The sequence below is a fragment of the Eleutherodactylus coqui genome, chromosome 3, assembly GCF_035609145.1.
Source record: "Eleutherodactylus coqui strain aEleCoq1 chromosome 3, aEleCoq1.hap1, whole genome shotgun sequence".
Taxonomy (NCBI): Eukaryota; Metazoa; Chordata; class Amphibia; order Anura; family Eleutherodactylidae; genus Eleutherodactylus; species Eleutherodactylus coqui.
This window is the reverse complement of record NC_089839.1, coordinates 236580436-236600600: the sequence shown is the minus strand read 5'-3', so window position 1 is coordinate 236600600 and position 20165 is coordinate 236580436. Positions and strand designations below refer to the sequence as shown.

The 20165-nt window shown below is 42.6% G+C and overlaps 2 protein-coding genes across 5 annotated transcripts in view; both read right to left on the bottom strand.

Annotated features, from left to right (window-relative positions):
- Positions 1-1986: 1986 nt before the first annotated feature.
- LOC136621573 (beta-1,3-galactosyltransferase 2-like) overlaps positions 1987-20165 on the bottom strand; it is a 61023-nt gene continuing 42844 nt past the window's right edge. Inside the window, exons 1-2 of one of the 2 annotated variants that reach the window (XM_066597128.1) lie at positions 9200-9330; positions 1987-3173 (exon numbers count right to left, since the gene is read on the bottom strand). In XM_066597128.1, the coding sequence (XP_066453225.1) occupies positions 1998-3068 (1071 nt within the window). In that variant the 5' untranslated portion in view covers positions 3069-3173; positions 9200-9330 and the 3' untranslated portion in view covers positions 1987-1997. Of the gene's footprint in view, positions 3174-9199; positions 9331-20165 lie in introns of those variants that run through there. The other variant, XM_066597129.1, reaches the window with a different exon arrangement.
- Positions 6762-20165, bottom strand: part of LOC136621572 (beta-1,3-galactosyltransferase 2-like) — a 56247-nt gene continuing 42843 nt past the window's right edge. For all 3 annotated transcript variants that reach the window (XM_066597126.1, XM_066597125.1, XM_066597127.1), the window contains exon 2: positions 6762-10064. In XM_066597126.1, the coding sequence (XP_066453223.1) occupies positions 8877-9959 (1083 nt within the window). In that variant the 5' untranslated portion in view covers positions 9960-10064 and the 3' untranslated portion in view covers positions 6762-8876. The remainder of the gene's footprint in view (positions 10065-20165) is intronic.

Genomic DNA, 20165 nt, shown 5'->3' with positions numbered 1-20165 from the left:
GAATGGGAGACGTGGGATGCTCTGCACTGGCCCAGCAAAAAGTAAGCCACTGTTTAGCGATGGGAACTAGCTTTGGCTAATTCAGCGCACACAGCAAATGGGAGACGTGAGATACTCTGCACTGGACCAGCAGCAATTAACCCACTGTTTAGCAATGAGAATTGTGGCTAATTCACCGCGCACAGCGAATGGCAGTTATGAGATGGTCTGCACTGGCCCAGCAACAATTAACCCACTGTTTAACGATTAGAATTGCGGGTAATTCACAGCACACAGCAAATGGGAGTTATGAGATGGTCTGCACTGGCCCAGCAACAATTAACCCACTGTTTAGCAAAGAGAACTCTGGCTTATTGACTGCACACAGCAAATGGTAGATGTGAGATGACCTGCGCTGCCCCAGAAAAAAATTAGCGGACTGGTTAGCGATGAGAACTCTGGCACAGTTCTTTGTTAGTTTGTTGGGGAACACTGTGATAATGTAGGTGAATATCCAAAAACAAATGACACTACAGTGAAATGTCTTCTAAGGTTTGTAATCCGTCCGAAAGCAATCGGCTTTTTCTGAAACCGTTGCTACTCAAGGTAATTATTTCCATAGCAATCAATGCAAATCCAATTAATTTGTTCTAGACATTCCAAAAAAAAAACAAAACACATTTAATGGAGCATGAATATGGTCTTTAATACCAAAGCAATAACAATTTAATGCATGAATATAAAAGACTACTGTAAAGAATTAATGAACATTTTACATGTTATTGAACATGTTATCGGAGGTGTTACATAAGACTGCGGGTCACATCTACTAAATCATCTGTCCTCAGCCTTATCACTGTGTTCTCAGTGCTGTTTAATTGGAGTGCAATTGTACAATACTGTACTTTACTAGTGTATTACCCGTCACCAATGATTGAGAAGGGTGGGTTGCATTAGCAGCAGGAGAAGGAGGAGACACCGAGCAGGAGATCATGTGGGTTCAGCAGCAAGGTCACATGGGCCGACACACACCGGTGTTATTAGAGGCAACCAATGTTACTAGAGACAAAATTTTGGCTAAAAAAAGGCCATACTCAAAATCGGCCTTGGTAGATGTCAATGCTAGAGGTTTTACTGTACTTTGGTGGTGCTCATCAATGTTGCAGATATATTATTTTTATTAATATAATATTGTTTTCATGCACACAATCCACACTCAAAATTCATTTGATGTTTTGGGCAGTTCAAGAGTTTCATCAGATTTCAAAAAGAGTACTTCACTTTGTGGCTCTAGCTGCTACTCTAGAGCAATAAGATGTTTAATTTAGCATTCTGATCATCTGATAAAGGTCCTAAATTAACTGAAACATCAAGTGAATTTTGACTTTGGATAGCATGCATGAAATCATCATAAAATAATATTTCTGAAATATTGATGTGCCAGATTTTCGGAATTGTAACATGTGCAAGTGGAGAGCATTTACTCATCTTTTATTGGATCTTCATTTAATGTTTTTGCAATTTGCATGATAGCAGTCAAAAGATGAATAAGGCCGCGGTCAGACGAGTGTGGTTCACATGCTGCTAAGCAACGTGTGAACCACGCTGCTGACATGCAGGGAATTCTGCGCATGAATGGGCTGCCCCTAGCTCCACAGAGCAGCCCGTTCACATGTCCGTGGTGTGGGAAGCCTGCTTCCACGTCTCCCATAGGAGCCTATTGTAAGCACCCTGGACAGCGCACACCACGGAGCTGACAGGCAAGTCGGCACTCACTGTCTGTTGTTTTTTTAGAAGCGCAGATTCTGCACTTCTAAGAAGGGTCCATCTGAGTGCTTCCATAGCAACGTATTGGTTGCTATAGAAGTGTGGTTGTACACACTGCTGTAGCAGCATGTAAAACGCACTTGTCTGACCGAGCCGTACAACAGCAAAACATGTTGAGATTTAGTTAACATGTTATATATATATATATATATATATATATATATATATATATATATATATATATTATACATTTATTGGTTCCGTTGAGAATTTGAACATCTCTCTTTATTTTCCTGTACAATTTTCCACAAATGAATAAGTTGAGTTGATTTTATATTATGAGAAGTTATAATGTTGTTGTAGACACAAGAATTGAATGGAGCAGGATTACTATTGAACAAATTATTTGTTGGAGGGCGTGTTATCTTAATACCTTCCCTATCAAGGCAAATTCCTACAAACACATCTTCCAGATAAAGAAATTTCACTTTGAAAGATGACCTTAAAATCTTTGCTGCTACATCCCCGGAGAATACATAACCTGAGCCCGTGCAAAAGGTAGGATAAAATTCACCTGGATAGAGGGAATGAGGCATGTGCCATTTACTGTTCTTGTTTCTGATTGGTCTGTTGTTTTTCATTAGATCTCCTGTAAAATAGTTTTGTTTTTGAGCTTGTTCTGACTTCAATAGATCTAATAGGCGATCAATGTTAACAAACATATCACTGTCTGTCTTCATGACATATTTAGCTGTAGGGCAGTAGTTACAAACCCATTCTATTCCCATCAGTGTTTTAATAGTCAAGTTTTTGTATGTATCCTGAAAGTCTTTTTGGATAATATCATGGTACTTCTCACTTTCCTCCAAGATTGATTTGGGTTTCTGCTTGCTGTCTTTACCCAGAAGAAACATACATATGATAGATGTCCCATTTATCAAGGTCTTTTTCCCAAATGTGGCCCTTATGGCTCTGCGGTTTTCAACTTCACTGGCAATTGTTGCAATTAAAACTATCAAAAAGGGGCTTTCTTCCTTGCATTTATTTGATTCATTGATGATGTATGGATAAGACCTAATATTTAGATATCCAACAGATGAAGCTGATGGGGTAGATAATGTCTTCTCGATCCATTGAAGTCCATTTTCATTTTTTTCCAAAGTTTCTGGAGACTTTTTCCTTCCTGCATTTTCTTGATAACTGAAATGTCCTTCCTGGTAATATTGATAAGCAACAAACAGACTACCAAGGGCAATTATGCATAGTAAAGCCAAAACTAATAAACTAGCAGAACTGAATGATATCTTTTTATTTAATTCCATTGTAAATTATGTATCTTCAACATGCGGAAAGTGAAAACAATAATGCAGATATTATCCTGTATGCCGATGATATATTTTTCTCTAATGTTACTATTTCATCGTCACCTAGAAAATATAAAATAAAAATATTTCAGAGCAAATGATACTGATTCTAATCATCACAGCATATCATTAGAATATTCAGTGACAGCTGAAGGTGTTAGCAGAAGAAATGATAAAAGGTATGAAAAATGAGTATATACTATATAGGATAATGCATATCTGTAGTATTCTTAGAATTTAGAAGAGAATTTGTGAAGCGTTCATGCCATGATGGAACCCCTAAAACTTATCTTCATTTGGGGAACCTCTACAACTTCCCCATTGCTACTGTAAAATTAAGAATATTTGCTGTTGGTATAATCCAAGAGACCTCTATTCATGTTCCAAGGAACTTCAGGGTTTTATGGACTCTGCTTTAGATTTGTAAAATAGACTATAATTCTGTGTAATAAGTGGGTATGGCTAATAATATGCATAAAACAAAAAATAAATATCCAAAACAGGACTGCAGAAATGTATCACTAAATACTTGTTTGTTTACAATTACAAATATAATAAAATGATAGAAAAACTGAACATTAAGGAAATGCAGCATCAATACAAGGGAAATACATCACCTCAGGTCCCACATATAAGAAGTCGACAAAGAAAATCATGCTTATATAAACTTTCAATAGGCACAACCAATCTCAGTGTCATGCATATAGTAAAATGCTACCACGTGACCGAGGATCTGACAAATCCCTGCATCCCTGCACCGCTTGATTGGCTAGGTAGATGGGAAGGGGGTGCACCTAATAAGCTATGCCTACACAAACGGGCAGAAATTGTTGTCACACGTATGCGATTATTAAGCTAGCAGGGATACCCAGCGTTGAACAGGATTAAAACTTAAGTGAAAGACACATTAACATGGATTGAGATTTTAAAGAAAATCTGTGTTGCCCACAACAACCAATCACAGCACAGCTTTTATTTTACATCAGCAGTACACGAAATAGCACCCAATTACAGTGCTGCTTTTATTTTACCTCAGCTGTGTAAGAAATTAAAGCTGAGCTCTAGCAATCAATCATAGCACAGCTTTCATTTTACCTCGGCTTTATAACAAATGAAAACTGGGTTGTACAACACAAACAGACAGATTTTGCAAGCTTTATTCTTAACTGCAACCTAATATGGGGGATAAAGAATGGTTGTGTCAAGGGCAATTTTTGCACCAACTAATAAAACTGTAGGACAGATGAATGAAAAATTATTTCACAAGTGGAAGAAGAAATTTTAGAGTATCTGTCGGTGGATAATGTTATGGACACAGAACAAGTCACCCCATACCCTGTAGAGTTCCTTAACTCTTTAGAATTGTCAGGAGTGCCTTCCCATAAGCTAAGGTTAAAAGTTGGTGATCTGGTCCTATTAATGCGTAATATTTATGCACCAAAACTGTGCAACAGCACACAATTACAAAGTACACACCTGGGGCGAAATATTGTATGAGCCATTGGGAATAGCAAAAGAAGAAAGTGTTTTAATTCCATGCATTCCGATAATACCTACCAATTTGCCTTTTCAATTCAAAAGCCTGCAATTTCCTCTAAAAATAACATTTACGATGATGATCAATAAGGTTCAAGGGCAAACACTTAAGGTAGCAGGTGTACATTTAGAAAAAAAACATGTTTTCCTCATGGGCAACTGTATGTGGCGTGCTGACGTGTATATAGCATACAAAACCTTTATATCCTAGCAAAAGATGACAAGACCAAAAACGTAGTGTACAGAACTGTGCTGACAATATATTGCATTTACATTCCTTTCACTATTTCAACTTCTTACGTTTCAATATACAGCAAAGCACTGATTGGATAAACAAAATACAAATTTAACTCAGACGAAGTCGTGGGTAACAAGCTATTTATATTTATTTTGAAAAAATCCATATATATATATATATATATATATATATACACTACCGTTCAAAAGTTTGGGGTCACCCAAACAATTTTGTGTTTTCCATGAAAGGTCACACTTATTCACCACCATGCGTTGTGAAATGAATAGAAAATAGAGTCAAGACATTGACAAGGTTAGAAATAATGATTTGTATTTGAAATAACATTGTTTTTACATCAAACTTTGCTTTCGTCAAAGAATCCTCCTTTTGCAGCAATTACAGCATTGCACACCTTTGACATTCTAGCTGTTAATTTGTTGAGGCAAGCTTGTGAAATTGCACCCCACGCTTCTAGAAGCAACTCCCACAAGTTGGATTGGTTGGATGGGCACTTCTGGCGTACCATACGGTCAAGCTGCTCCCACAACAGCTCAATGGGGTTCAGATCTGGTGACTGCGCTGGCCACTCCATTACCGATAGAATACCAGCTGCCTGCTTCTGCTGTAAATAGTTCTTGCACAATTTGGAGGTGTGTTTAGGGTCATTGTCCTGTTGTAGGATGAAATTGGTTCCAATCAAGCGCTGTCCACTGGGTATGGCATGGCGTTGCAAAATGGAGTGATAGCCTTCCTTATTCAGAATCCCTTTTACCCTGTACAAATCTCCCACCTTACCAGCACCAAAGCAACCCCAGACCATCACATTACCTCCACCATGCTTAACAGATGGCGTCAGGCATTCTTCCAGCATCTTTTCATTTGTTCTGCGTCTCACAAACGTTCTTCTTTGTGATCCAAACACCTCAAACTTGGATTCATCCGTCCACAACACTTTTTTCCAGTCTTCCTCTGTCCAATGTCTGTGTTCTTTTGCCCATCTTAATCTTTTTCTTTTATTGGCCAGTCTCAGATATGGCTTTTTCTTTGCCACTCTGCCCTGAAGCCCAAAATCCCGCAGCCGCCTCTTCACTGTAGATGTTGACACTGGTGTTTTGCGGGTACTATTTAATGAAGATGCCAGTTGGGTTACCTGTGAGGCGTCTGTTTCTCAAACTAGAGACTCTAATGTGCTTATCTTCTTGCTTAGTTGTGCAACGCGGCCTCCCACTTCTTTTTCTACTCTGGTTAGAGCCTGTTTGTGCTGTCCTCTGAAGGGAGTAGTACACACCGTTGTAGGAAATCTTCAATTTCTTAGCAATTTCTCGCATGGAATAGCCTTCATTTCTAAGAACAAGAATAGAATGTCGAGTTTCAGATGAAAGTTCTCTTTTTCTGGCCATTTTGAGCGTTTAATTGACCCCACAAATGTGATGCTCCAGAAACTCAATCTGCTCACAGGAAGGTCAGTTTTGTAGCTTCTGTAACGAGCTAGACTGTTTTCAGATGTGTGAACATGATTGCACAAGGGTTTTCTAATCATCAATTAGCCTTCTGAGCCAATGAGCAAACACATTGTACCATTAGAACACTGGAGTGATAGTTGCTGGAAATGGGCCTCTATTCACCTTTGTAGATATTGCACAAAAAAAACAGGCATTTGCAGCTAGAATAGTCATTTACCACATTAGCAATGTATAGAGTGCATTTGTGTAAAGTTAGGACTAGTTTAAAGTTATCTTCATTGAAAAGTACAGTGCTTTTCCTTCAAAAATAAGGACATTTCAATGTGACCCCAAACTTTTGAACGGTAGTGTATATATATATATATATATATATATATATATATATATATATATACATATATACATATATGTGTGTGTGTTAAAAAAAGTCCAATTTTCACTACTATATTATCAATATTGGAAAGTATCATTTTAGTTACAACAACCTAGATATTCTTATGAATTATTTATAACTGTATACATTTTTAAAATGTGTTTTGTCATCTGAAAACTTTTGCGCAAAATATGCATTCTTGCTGTGATTTACATGAAATTCAATATCCTGAACTAGTTTACATTTTTTTTATACTTTTTGCAGTTTGTGTTAAGAACTTGTATGCAAAATATGCACTTTTATGCATTTTTTATAAAATCATGTGTATACATATTTATTACATCTGTGAGTTATTTGTTCTTTTTATATGTGCATTTGACCTCATCTTTCTGCCACTATACAATGGATCTATAATTTATATACCACCGTTTTCCCCCACTATTAATCTAATTTTATCATTCATCATAACTTCACTTTTTAATGTATATCAATGATTTATGTTGATTTTTATACCCCCGCCCACACTTATCAATATATTATATATTATTTATTAATAATAATCTTTATTTATATAATAATAATCTTTATTTGTATAGCACCCACATATTCCCCAGTGCTTACATAGACAGGGGGAATACAGAAAGACAAAAGTACAAAAATTACAGAACCACAGTTACATTTAATAATCAGTTGATGGAAACAATAAGGGTGATGGTCCTGCTCCAACAAGCTTACATACTACAAGTAATGGGGTGATACACAAGGTAAAGGGGCTGGAGATGTGCATGGTATGGCGAGAGGGAGAGTGAGGGATGCTATACACATAGACAAAGGTAAGATATTTAGTGCAATAAATTATTACTATCCATCATTGTTTAATTACCAGCACATCAATCAATAACGGCACTCATATTGCTGAAGGGCAGAAGCCCATTATCGTGGATGTTCATAGGAATCCCGCGCATGCGCTGTTATACACAAGAGACGTGGGCTTCTCAAAATGTCCAAATTAAGTATGAACAGCAGCAGAATGGCTTCGATGCATAAAAACAGGCAAGATAAATACCATTAGATGGTCGAAACGTCGCCTGTACTATTTTAAGAATGGAATAAATACCTGTTTTTATGCATCAAAGCCATTCTGCTGCCGTTCATACTTAATTTGGATATTGCTTATGATTGGAGAAGTGGAGTTCATTCTCTAGAATTGGCTGTGCAGAGTTTGCCTCCCCTGAATTGGGTATGCATCCATTGTGCTGCTGGTGCAATTTCTTTTTGGGCTTCTCAAAATGTGTCTGAGAGCCTGGATTCTGCCAAATATGGTGATTTACTGATACATTAAACACCAGCACCTGAGGAAATGAATGCACTGGGTATGGTCCCGACCCGAGGGGCGGGCTTTTAACATGTTAATTATTAGTTTGTGTTGGTGATTGGTCTGTGTTTAAGCTTGTACGTATTTATTCTGTGTGGGTTTTAATGGTGGTATAGACTGGATAAAGACTGCAAAACGCTGTCTACTTGTGCACATTCAATAAAGATGAAGCACTCAAATATGTGAGTATCATGCTTTTAATATCCCTGATGCGGCTTAAGCTTACAAAGGATTGTGCTTGAATCTATGGATCACGGATTCAGATTCATTTTTTTTGAGCCTGCATTATTTACCCGGATTACACCTCCCCTCAGATTGAGGTACGTTCAAGTGCTGCTGCCTTTTCTTTGTTGTTGCATACATTGTTTTCATGTACACAATCCACAGTCAAAATTCATTTGACATTTTGGTCAATTCAAGACTTTCATCAGATTGCTCAAAGAGTGCGTCACTTTGTGGCTCTGGCTGCTACTCTAGAGCAATAAGATGTTTACTTTAGCATTCTGAATATCCGACAACGGTCCTGAATTAACTGTAATGTCAAGTGAATTTCGACTTTGCATAACATGCATGAAATCATCCTAAAATAATATTTCTGAAATATTGATGAGTGCCAGATTTTTCGCAATTGTACCATGTGCAAGTGGAGAGCATTTACTCATCTTTTATTGGATCTTCATTTAGCGGTTTTATAATTTTCATGATTATAGTAAAAAAATGAATAAAAGAGCAAAACATGTTTAGTTAACATGCTTATACATATTATACATATATTATACATTTATTGCTTCTGTTGAGAATTTGAACATCTCTCTTTATTTTCCTGTACGATTGTCCAATATTTAATAAGTTGATTTGACTTTATATTATGAGAAGTTATAATGTTGTTGTAGACACAAGGATCGAATGAAACACGATAATTATTGAACAAATTATTTGTTGGAGGGCGTGCTATCTTAATACCTTCCCTATCAAGGCAAATTCCTACAAACACATCTTCCAGATAAAGAAATTTCACTTTGAAAGATGACCTTAAAATCTTTGCTGCTACATCCCCAGAGAATACATAACCTGAGCCCGTGCAAAAGGTAGGATAAAATTCACCTGGATAGAGGGAATGAGGCATGTGCCATTTACTGTTCTTGTTCCTGTGTGGTCTGTGGTTTTCCATTAGATGTCCTGTAAAATAGTTTTGTTTTTGAGCTTGTTCTGACTCCAATAGATCTAATAGGCGATCAATGTTAACAAACATATCACTGTCTGTCTTCATGACATATTTAGCTGTAGGGCAGTAGTTACAAACCCATTCTATTCCCATCAGTGTTTTAATAGTCAAGTTTTTGTATGTATCCTGAAAGTCTTTTTGGATAATATCATGGTACTTCTCACTTTCCTCCAAGATGGAATTGGGTTCCTGCTTGCTATCTTTACCCAGAAGAAACATACACATGATAGAGGTCCCATTTATCAAGGTCTTTTTTCCAAATGTGGCCCTTATGGCTCTGCGGTTTTCAACTTCACTGGCAATTGTTGCAATTAAAATTATTAAGAAGGGGCTTTCTTCCTTGCATTTATTTGACTCATTGATGATGTATGGATAAGACATAATATTTAGATATCCCACAGAGGAAGCTGATGGGGTAGATAGTGTGCTATTGAGCAAATCCTCGATCCATTGAAATCCATTTTCATTTTTTTCCAAAGTTCCTGGAGACTTTTTCCTTCCTGCATTTTCTTGATAACTGAAATGTTCTTCCTGGTAAAATTGATAAGCAACAAACAGACTACCAAGGGCAATTATGCATAATAAAGCCAAAACTAATAAACTAGCAGAACTGAATGATATCTTTTTATTTAATTCCATTGTAAATTACGTATTTTCCCCACGTGGAAAGAGCAAACAATAATGCAGATATTATCCTGTATGCCGATGATATATTTTTCTCTAACGTTTGTATTTCATCGTCACCTAGAAAATATATAATAAAAATATGTCAGAGCAAATAACAGTAAATTCTAATCATCATGGCAATTCATCAGAATATTCCGTGGTCCCTGACAGTGTTAGCAGAAGCAATTATGAAAGGTATGAATAATTACTTTATCTTTGTTTTAGGGCTTAATCACACTGATCTGCCTATGTGACTGAGCCCTCACTGCACGAAGAAGACGGCCGCACTTCAGGACCGACGACTTCCGCAGCGCCAAAGAAAGAACAGATGACCGGCAATGGAGCTGGTCACATGTACTTTCTTCCAGCGGCGTGGCCGCATCTGCAGTGCGGCTGTCTTTTAGTGCAGTAACACGGGCGCCAATGCGCCCGTGTGACTAAGCCCTTAGAATATATACTGTATAGGAGAATTCATATCTGTAGTATTCTTAGAATTTAGAAGAGAATTTGTGAAGCATTCATACCATGATGAAACCCCTAAAACATTTCTTCACTTGGGGAACCTCTGCAACTAGCCCATCCCTACTGTAAAATTAACAATATTTGCTGTTGGTGTAATCCAAGAGACCCCTATCCATGTTTCAAAGAATTTCAGGGTTTTTTGGACTCTGCTTTAAATATGTAAAATAGACTAAAATTCTGAGTAATAAATGGGTATTGCTAATTATATACATCAAATCAGTATTAGAAACTATGTAGTGTAAGATCTCGCATCCATGTGTAATAGAGTACGGTTTACCATTATTTAATGATTATATGATATTGTTTTATGTGTAACTTTGATTTTAAGAGGAGGCTGCAATGAAGGAACAGAGCTGAGCAGGAAGAAAAGACAGAAAGTAGATCAGAGAAGTTCTTGGTGAAGGACAGAGGTTGAAGTAGGAGTCTCTCCTGGTGTACTGCAGTGTTGCAGATACAGTCCTAAGGATAGTAACCTCTAGTCAAAAGAAAAAACAGCTAATGAAAGTCATGCAGATTGTGCAGAGAGTTGCTAAGCTGTGGACAGAGGAAGAAAGGAGTCTCTCCTGATTTGTGATATGGGGCTACAGAAACTGTCTTAGGACAAAAACAAATGAGTGCATGCGCTAGTATGCTCGCCACTATGGTGTGTATTAGCGCATGAACTGGGTTTTTGTTTGACTATAAAAAATCTGGAAGATAGATCATGTCCTATCTTTCTTGCATGTACTGTAGCATTAAGTATGTGTGAGAAAGATAGGGCATATTTTCTTGCGCATAGTATTAACACTTGAAAATCCCAATAGTGAAAACAAAACCATTGAAGTCAATGGTTTTATTTTGTCTCATTTTGTGGCTTTCTGTCTTCATCTTTTGACGCGCCATAACTTTTTTAGATATATAAATTTAGTATAACTATAACTGTACTGACCCACAGAATAAAGATAACATGCCATTTTCACTTCACTATGAACATTGTAAAAGCAAAAACACCCCAAAACAGTAGCACAATTGCATTTTTCCATTTCTCCCCACTTAAAACGTTTTTAAAGTTTTCTAGAACATTACTTAAAATGGCAGTATTGAAAAATACAACTCACCTTGCTAAAAACAAACTCTCTTGTAGCTATGTAAGCAGGAAAATAAAACAGCTGCAGCTGGAGGGGTTTACATGCACTAGATATATTACTGTGGCTGTGCTGAATGATAAAACCGTTGACTTATACTGTCTAGTTTAAGGGTGGCTTCAAACTAAACAACTATTGTCTGAATAATCATTGAATCCATGTAAGCAATAGTTGACCCATATAAACACAGTCACTAACAGGGTGACAACCAATTATTGATTCACTGGTTGCTTTGCTGTAGCTCACCTTAAAATAGTTGCTCAGGAAAACAGAGTGAGGCCTTAGTCACACGGGCGTTTTTTCCCGCGATTTGCGGATCACATGATGGATGCGCATCCGCAAATCGCGTGACCGGGGCCCAAAAATCGCCCGAAAATCTGCTCCTAGCCGCGTTTCATTAGAAACGGGCCGGAGCTGTCCAGCGCATTGCATTCAATGGAGCCGGCAATACAGCCGGCTCCATTGAAAGCAATGCGCTGCGGGCGAGCACGGGATGAATTGTCGGGAAGGGCTTAAATATATAAGTCCTTCCCTGCAATTCATCCAGAAATGTGTTAAAATAAAAAAAAATGTATACTCACCTTTCCGCTGCAGCCGGAGTCCAGCCGGAGGTTTAAAATCCCCGCCTGCTGAATGATCTGCCTCTAATTGGTCACAGCCTGACCAATCAGAGGCAGCCATAACTCACACACCCATTCATGAATTCATGAATGGGTGAGTGTCTGCTGCCTCTCATTGGCTCAGTGGGACCCCTTTAAAAGGGGCGGGGCGATAGTCCACAATGCTGTACAGAAGCAATGAGAAATCCAATCCTGTGCCACCTCCATCTGGAGCTGCACACGTGGGCATAGCAATGGGGAACCTATGTGCCACACACTATTCATTCTGTCAAGGTGTCTGCATGCACCAGTCAGACCGTGGTTTTTTATAAATAGTCACAGCCAGGTACAACTCCGCAATGGGAATTCCGTGTGCACCCACAGCATGGGTGGCTCCCTGGAACCCACCGGCGGTACATAAATATATCCCATTGCATTGCCCATCACAGCTGAGGTAATAATGTCATGTTTAATGCGGGTGGGCTTCGGCCCACACTGCATGCCCCAGTCAGACTGGGGTTCTTTAGAAGTGGACACATGCATTTACAACTCCCTGTGGACCCACAGCATGGGTGGGTGCCAGGAAGCCACCGGCGGTACATAAATATATCCCATTGCATTGCCCATCACAGCTGAGGTAATAATGTCATGTTTATTGCAGGTGGGCTTCGGCCCACACTGCATGCCCCAGTCAGACTGGGGTTCTTTAGAAGTGGACACATGCATTCACAACTCCCTGTAGACCCACAGCATGGGTGGCTCCCTGGAACCCACCGGCGGTACATAAATATATCCCATTGCATTGCCCGACACAGCTGATGTTACGTCATCTGTAATGCAGGTGGGCCAAAAGTTAATTGGATTACACTGTAGGCGAGGGCCCCCAAAAATTGGTGTACCAACAGTACTAATGTACCTGAGAAAAATTGCCCATGCCCAACCAAGAGGGCAGGTGAAACCCATTAATCGCTTTGGTTAATGTGGCTTAATTGGTAACTAGGCCTGGAGGCAGCCAAGTAAAAAAAAAAATTGGTTGAGGTGAAAGTTTCAACGCTTTAATGAGCATTGAAACGTTTAAAAATTGTTTCGAAAAATTATATGACTGAGCCTTGTGGGCCTAAGAAAAATTGCCCATTCGGCGTGATTATGTGTGGTTTCAGGAGGAGGAGCAGGAGAAGGAGGAGGAATATTATACACAGATTGATGAAGCCAAAAGGTCCCTGTTTTTGATGGGGATAGAGAACGATGCTTCCATCCGCGGGTGCAGCCTACGTATTGTTTAGGTATCGCTGCTGTCCGCTGGTGGAGAAGAGAAGTCTGGGGAAATCCAGGCTTTGTTCATCTTGATAAGTGTTAGCCTGTCGGCACTGTCGGTTGACAGGCGGGTACGCTTATCTGTGATGATTCCCCCAGCCGCACTAAACACCCTCTCTGACAAGACGCTAGCTGCAGGACAAGCAAGCAACTCCAGGGCATACAGCGCGAGTTCAGGCCACGTGTCCAGCTTCGACACCCAGTAGTTGTAGGGGGCAGAGGCGTCACGGAGGACGGTCGTGCGATCGGCTACGTACTCCCTCACCATCCTTTTGCAGTGCTCCGACTTAGCCGTGACTGGGGAGTGGTGACACAGTCTTGCTGGGGAGCCATAAAGCTGTCAAGGGCCTTAAAGAGTGTTGCCTTGCCTGTCCTGTACATGCTGCCTGATCTCCGCGCCTCCCCTGCTACCTGGCCCTCGGAACTGTGCCTTCGGCCACTAGCGCTGTCGTATGGGAATTTCACCATCAGTTTGTCCGCCAGGGTCCTGTGGTATAGCAACACTCTCGAACCCCTTTCCTCTTCGGGTATGAGAGTGGAAAGGTTCTCCTTATACCGTGGGTCAAGCAGTGTGTACACCCAGTAATCCGTAGTGGCCAGAATGCGTGTAACGCGAGGGTCACGAGAAAGGCATCCTAACATGAAGTCAGCCATGTGTGCCAGGGTACCTGTACGCAACACATGGCTGTCCTCACTAGGGAGATCACTTTCATGATCCTCCTCCTCCTCCTCTGACCATACACACTGAAAGGATGACAGGCAAGCAGCAAGTGTACCCTCACCAGTGGGCCAAGCTGTCTCTTCCCCCTCCTCCTCATCTTCCTCCTCCTCCTCCTCCTCACCGCGCTGAGATATAGACAGGAGGGTGCTCTGACTATCCAGCGACATACTGTCTTCCCCCGGCTCTGTTTCCGAGCGCAAAGCGTCTGCCTTTATGCTTTGCAGGGAACTTCTCAAGAGGCATAGCAGAGGAATGGTGACGCTAATGATTGCAGCATCGCCGCTCACCACCTGGGTAGACTCCTCAAACTTTCCAAGGACCTGGCAGATGTCTGCCAACCAGGCCCACTCTTCTGAAAAGAATTGAGGAGGCTGACTCCCACTGCGCCGCCCATGTTGGAGTTGGTATTCCACAATAGCTCTACGCTGCTCATAGAGCCTGGCCAAAATGTGGAGCGTAGAGTTCCACTGTGTGGGCACGTCGCACAGCAGTCGGTGCACTGGCAGATTAAACCGATGTTGCAGGGTGCGCAGGGTGGCAGCGTCCGTGTGGGACTTGCGGAAATGTGCGCAGAGCCGGCGCACCTTTCCGAGCAGGTCTGACAAGCGTGGGTAGCTTTGCAGAAAGCGCTGAACCACCAAATTAAAGACGTGGGCCAGGCATGGCACGTGCGTGAGGCTGCCAAGCTGCAGAGCTGCCACCAGGTTACGGCCGTTGTCACACACGACCATGCCCGGTTGGAGGCTCAGTGGCGCAAGCCAGCGGTCGGTCTGCTCTGTCAGACCCTGCAGCAGTTCGTGGGCCGTGTGCCTCTTATCTCCTAAGCTGAGTAGTTTCAGCACGGCCTGCTGACGCTTGCCCACCGCTGTGCTGCCACGCCGCGCGACACTGATTGCTGCCGACGCGCTGCTGCTGCTGACACATCTTGATTGCGAGACAGAGGTTGCGTTGGAGGAGGAGGAGGTGGGTGCTTTAGTGGAGGAAGCATACACCGCCGCAGATACCACCACCGAGCTGGGGCCCGCAATTCTGGGGGTGAGTGGGACGTGAGCGGTCCCAGGCTCTGACTCAGTCCCAGCCTCCACTAAATATATAGATATAGTGGCCCTGCCCGCCTGTGCTTGTCCACGTGTCCGTTGTTAAGTGGACCTTGCCAGTAACCGCGTTGGTGAGGGCGCGTACAATGTTGCGGGAGACGTGGTCGTGCAGGGCTGGGACGGCACATCGGGAAAAATAGTGGCGACTGGGAACTGAGTAGCGCGGGGCCGTCGCCGCCATCATACTTTTGAAGGACTCTGTTTCCACAACCCTATACGGCAGCATCTCCAGGCTGATAAATTTGGCTACGTGCACGTTTAACGCTTGAGCGTGCGGGTGCGTGGCGGCGTACTTGCGATTGCGCTCATACACTTGCGCTAGCGACGGCTGGACGCTGCGCTGACAGACATTGCTGGATGGGGCCGAGGACAGCGGAGGTGAGGGTGTGGGTGCAGGCCAGGAGACGGTAGTGCCTGTGTCCTCAGAGCGGGGCTGGATCTCAGTGGCAGGTTGGGGCACAGGGTGAGAGGCAGCGGTGCAAACCGGAGGCGGAGAACGGCCTTTGTCCCACCTTGTGGGGTGCTTGGCCATCATATGCCTGCGCATGCTGGTGGTGGTGAGGCTGGTGTGGTGGCTCCCCGGCTGATCTTTGCGCGACAAAGTTTGCACACCACTTTACGTCGGTCATCTGCACTCTCAGTAAAAAACTGCCAGACCTTTGAGCACCTCGGCCTCTGCAGGGTGGCATGGCGCGAGGGGGCGCTTTGGGAAACAGTTGGTGGATTATTCGCTCTGGCCCTGCCTCTACCCCTGGACACTGCACTGCCTCTTGCAACCTGCCCTGCTGCTGCCCTTGCCTCCCCCTCTGAAGCCCTTTCCTCAGTAGGCGTAGCAAACCAGGTGGGGTCAGTCACCTCATCGTCCTGCTGCTCTTCCTCTGAATCCTCTGTGCGCTCCTCCCTCTGACTTACTGGCCTTACTACTACCTCACTGATAGACAACTGTGTCTCATCGTCATCGGCCTCCTCACCCACTGAAAGGTCTTGAGACAGTTGCCGGAAGTCCCCAGCCTCATCCCCCGCACCCCGGGAACTTTCCAATGGTTGGGCATCAGTCACGATAAACTCCTCTGGTGGGAGAGGAACCACTGCTGCCCAATCTGAGCAGGGGCCCGAGAACAGTTCCTGGGAGTCTGCCCGCTCCTCAGAATGTCTCATTTTCATGGAGTGAGGAGGCTGGGACGAAGGAGGAGCAGCAGCCAGAGGATTCTGAGTTGCAGCAGTGGACGGCACAGAACTGTGGGTGGACGATAGATTGCTGGAAGCACTTTCTGCCATCCACGACAGGACCTGCTCACACTGCTCATTTTCTAATAAAGGTCTACCGCGTGGACCCATTAATTGTGCGATGAATGTGGGGACGCCAGAAACGTGCCTCTCTCCTAATCCCGCAGCAGTCGGCTGTGATACACCTGGATCAGAAGCTCGGCCTGTGCCCACACCCTGACTTGGGCCTCCGCGTCCTCGGCCACGTCCACGTCCTCTAGGCCTACCCCTACCCCTCAGCCTGCTGTATTACCAGTAATGCAGAAACAGAACGCTGTAATTAAATGTGGCGCTTATTGGCCTGTGGTTGGAGGCTGACTTCGCTTACGGAACGCCAGGAAATAATTTGGCGCAAGCCTGCTGTAACACTTAGCTGGCTGCGTATGAATTAGGAGAACTAGTACACCCAGCACACACAGACCCAGAACACTGAGCACAGTGACAGGCAGGCCAAATAGATTTTTTGCCCAATATTTTTTTGAAAAGCCCCACTGCCTATATTCAAGGAATATATGTCTTCTGTCCCTGGAGTATTTCACTGAACTGCAGAGTGTTGCACTGTGGACTGCAATACTGCGGTAATTTCAGAGCCCAGACAGAGCCAGGAAATAATTTGGCGCAAGCCTGCTGTAACACTTAGCTGGCTGCATATGAATTAGGAGAACTAGTACACCCAGCACACACAGACCCAGAACACTGAGCACAGTGACAGGCAGGCCAAATAGATTTTTTGCCCAATATTTTTTTGAAAAGCCCCACTGCCTATATTCAAGGAATATATGTCTTCTGTCCCTGGAGTATTTCACTGAACTGCAGAGTGTTGCACTGTGGACTGCAATACTGCAGTAATTTCAGAGCCCAGACAGAGCCAGGAAATAATTTGGCGCAAGCCTGCTGTAACACTTAGCTGGCTGCGTATGAATTAGGAGAACTAGTACACCCAGCACACACAGACCCAGAACACTGAGCACAGTGACAGGCAGGCCAAATAGATTTTTTGCCCAATATTTTTTTGAAAAGCCCCACTGCCTATATTCAATCAATAATATTTATATGTCTTCTGTCCCTGCCTAACCACCACTTCTGTCCCTGGAGTATTACTGCAGGGCGCAATGCTCTGCACGGCCGATATAGCAAAAAAAAAAAGTGCAACACTGCAAAAAGCAGCCTCCACAGTACTGCACACGGTTAGATGTGGCCCTAAGAAGGACCGTTGGGGTTCTTGAAGCCTACAATCACTCCTAACACTCTCCCTGCCTAAGTGCTTCTGTCCCTGGAGTATTACTGCAGGGCGCAATGCTCTGCACGGCCGATATACAAAAAAAAAAACTGTGCAACACTGCAAAAAAGCAGCCTCCACAGTACTGCACATGGTTAGATGTGGCCCTAAGAAGGACCATTGGGGTTCTTGAAGCCTACAATCACTCCTAACACTCTCCCTATCCTAGCTTCAACACAATAGCACTTTCCCTCAGCTAAGTCAGAATGCATCTGTGGCGAGCCGCGGGAGGGGACGATTTTTATACTCGGGTGACACCTGATCTCGCCAGCCACTCACTGCAGGGGGGTGGTATAGGGCTTGAACGTCGCAGGGGGAAGTTGTAATGCCTTCCCTGTCTTTCAATTGGCCAGAAAAGCGCGCTAACGTCTCAGAGATGAAAGTGAAAGTAACTCGAACATCGCGTGGTACTCGTTACGAGTAACAAGCATCTCGAACACGCTAATACTCGAACGAGTATCAAGCTCGGACGAGTACATTCGCTCATCTCTATTCTTAACCAATTCACCATTTTAATCTTGTAAGCATCAAATAGCATCTTTAACTTTTCTTTTGCTTGTGAAATTCCCCCCAAATCTTTTTTTATTTGTTATGGCCTCTGTTGCAAGCCTCAATTTATTATTAGCTTTAGCTTTTCTGACACTTGCCCTACAGTTTCTGCAGACTGTGTTATATTCTTCTTTAGATATTTTCCCCTCTTTCCATTTAAATTATATTTTTCTTTGTGCAAGTTCTGTGTTCATCCATCCTGGTTTCACAATATTTCCCAACCTTCTCTGGCATTTCTGTCCTTAAGAACATCCAGCCATTGGATTCTTCCTACCCCCTTTCTGAGTTCATTGAAATCTGCCTTTCTGAAATCCAACCTTGAAGTCTGAGTTTTCTCAGGTCTATTCAAGGATAGCATGATCACTGCCTCCTAAGGACCCAATCACCCTTACTCCCTCCACCACTTCCTCCCTGTTGGTAAGTATTAGGTCCAAGATAGCAGATCCCCTTGTTTTCTCTTCAACCTTTTAGAAGATAAAGTTGTCAGCAAGAGCGGATAAGAATTTGTTGGATCCATTACTTTTACTTGGGAGAGATTCCCAACAAATGTCTGGATAGTTAAAATCTCCCATGATCCCTATGTCATGCTTTTTGGAGAGCTTGGCCATCTGATGTAGAATGAGTTCATCGATATCTTCTGCTTGCCCAGGTGGCCTATATTAAATGCCTACAATGGTGTGTTTTCTGTTGTTCTCTCCTTGTATTCTTACCCAAACAGTTTCCCACAGCAAGACCACACATCTCTTTCTTCCTACCTCTAAATGAGACCCACTGTGTGAGCAGCCTATAGAATAGCCTACAGCATTTTCACCCTTCATTACCTAATGTTTCCATGTGTTTAATAGCTCTCATATTTGCAAGCTTTCTCAATGAACTGGTTTACAGATAGTCATTTAATTGATAGGATATAAAAAATGATACCAAAGATGGTTATATGTTACTACTGTAGAATTCCTTCTAAGTTATCACAGAAATTGGAGCTCTAGAAAGATAATTTGCTTATTCGTGGTGAATTCCGGGAAGAGTGAACAGTCGCTGTGATATATGTTACATACTTGCAGATCTACCAGAGGAAACGTCAAACTTCTCCTGCCAGAAATGCAAGCTTGTGCCTCTATTGGAGGAAAAGGTGAAAAGTCTTCAGGAGAGAATAGCTATATTTAAACGCATTACAGAAGATGAGGATTTCCTTGACAGAGTAGAACAAAACTCTTCAACATGTTGAAGGAAAATAAATTGTCAGTGTACCTGCATAATAATAATAATCTTTATTTGTATAGCGACAACTGATTTTGCAGCGCTTTTGATGCATGTGGAGCTCAATCGGGATGGGGTAGGGTGGTACAGGAGGTATGGGGCAGGGAATGTACATGATGGGTGTAATATGAGGGCAGGGGACTAAATCAGGAGAGTTGGTATGCTTCTTTGATGAGGTCAGTCTTCAGGGCATGTCTGAAATTCCATGCATCAGGGATTATCCGGATGTCTTAGTGTAGAGCGTTCCATAGAATCGGTGCTGCTCTGGTGAAATCCTGGAGGCGAGTATGTGAGGCTAGAATTAGCGGGATGTCTAGCCTGAGTGTGTTGGCAGAGCTGAATGCGCCGGTTGGGTGATGTATGGACAGAAGGGAAGCGATGTACAGAGGTGCCATGGAGAGCTCTGTGGGTGAGGGTGATAAGTTGAATTGAGTTCTGTAGTACATGCAGG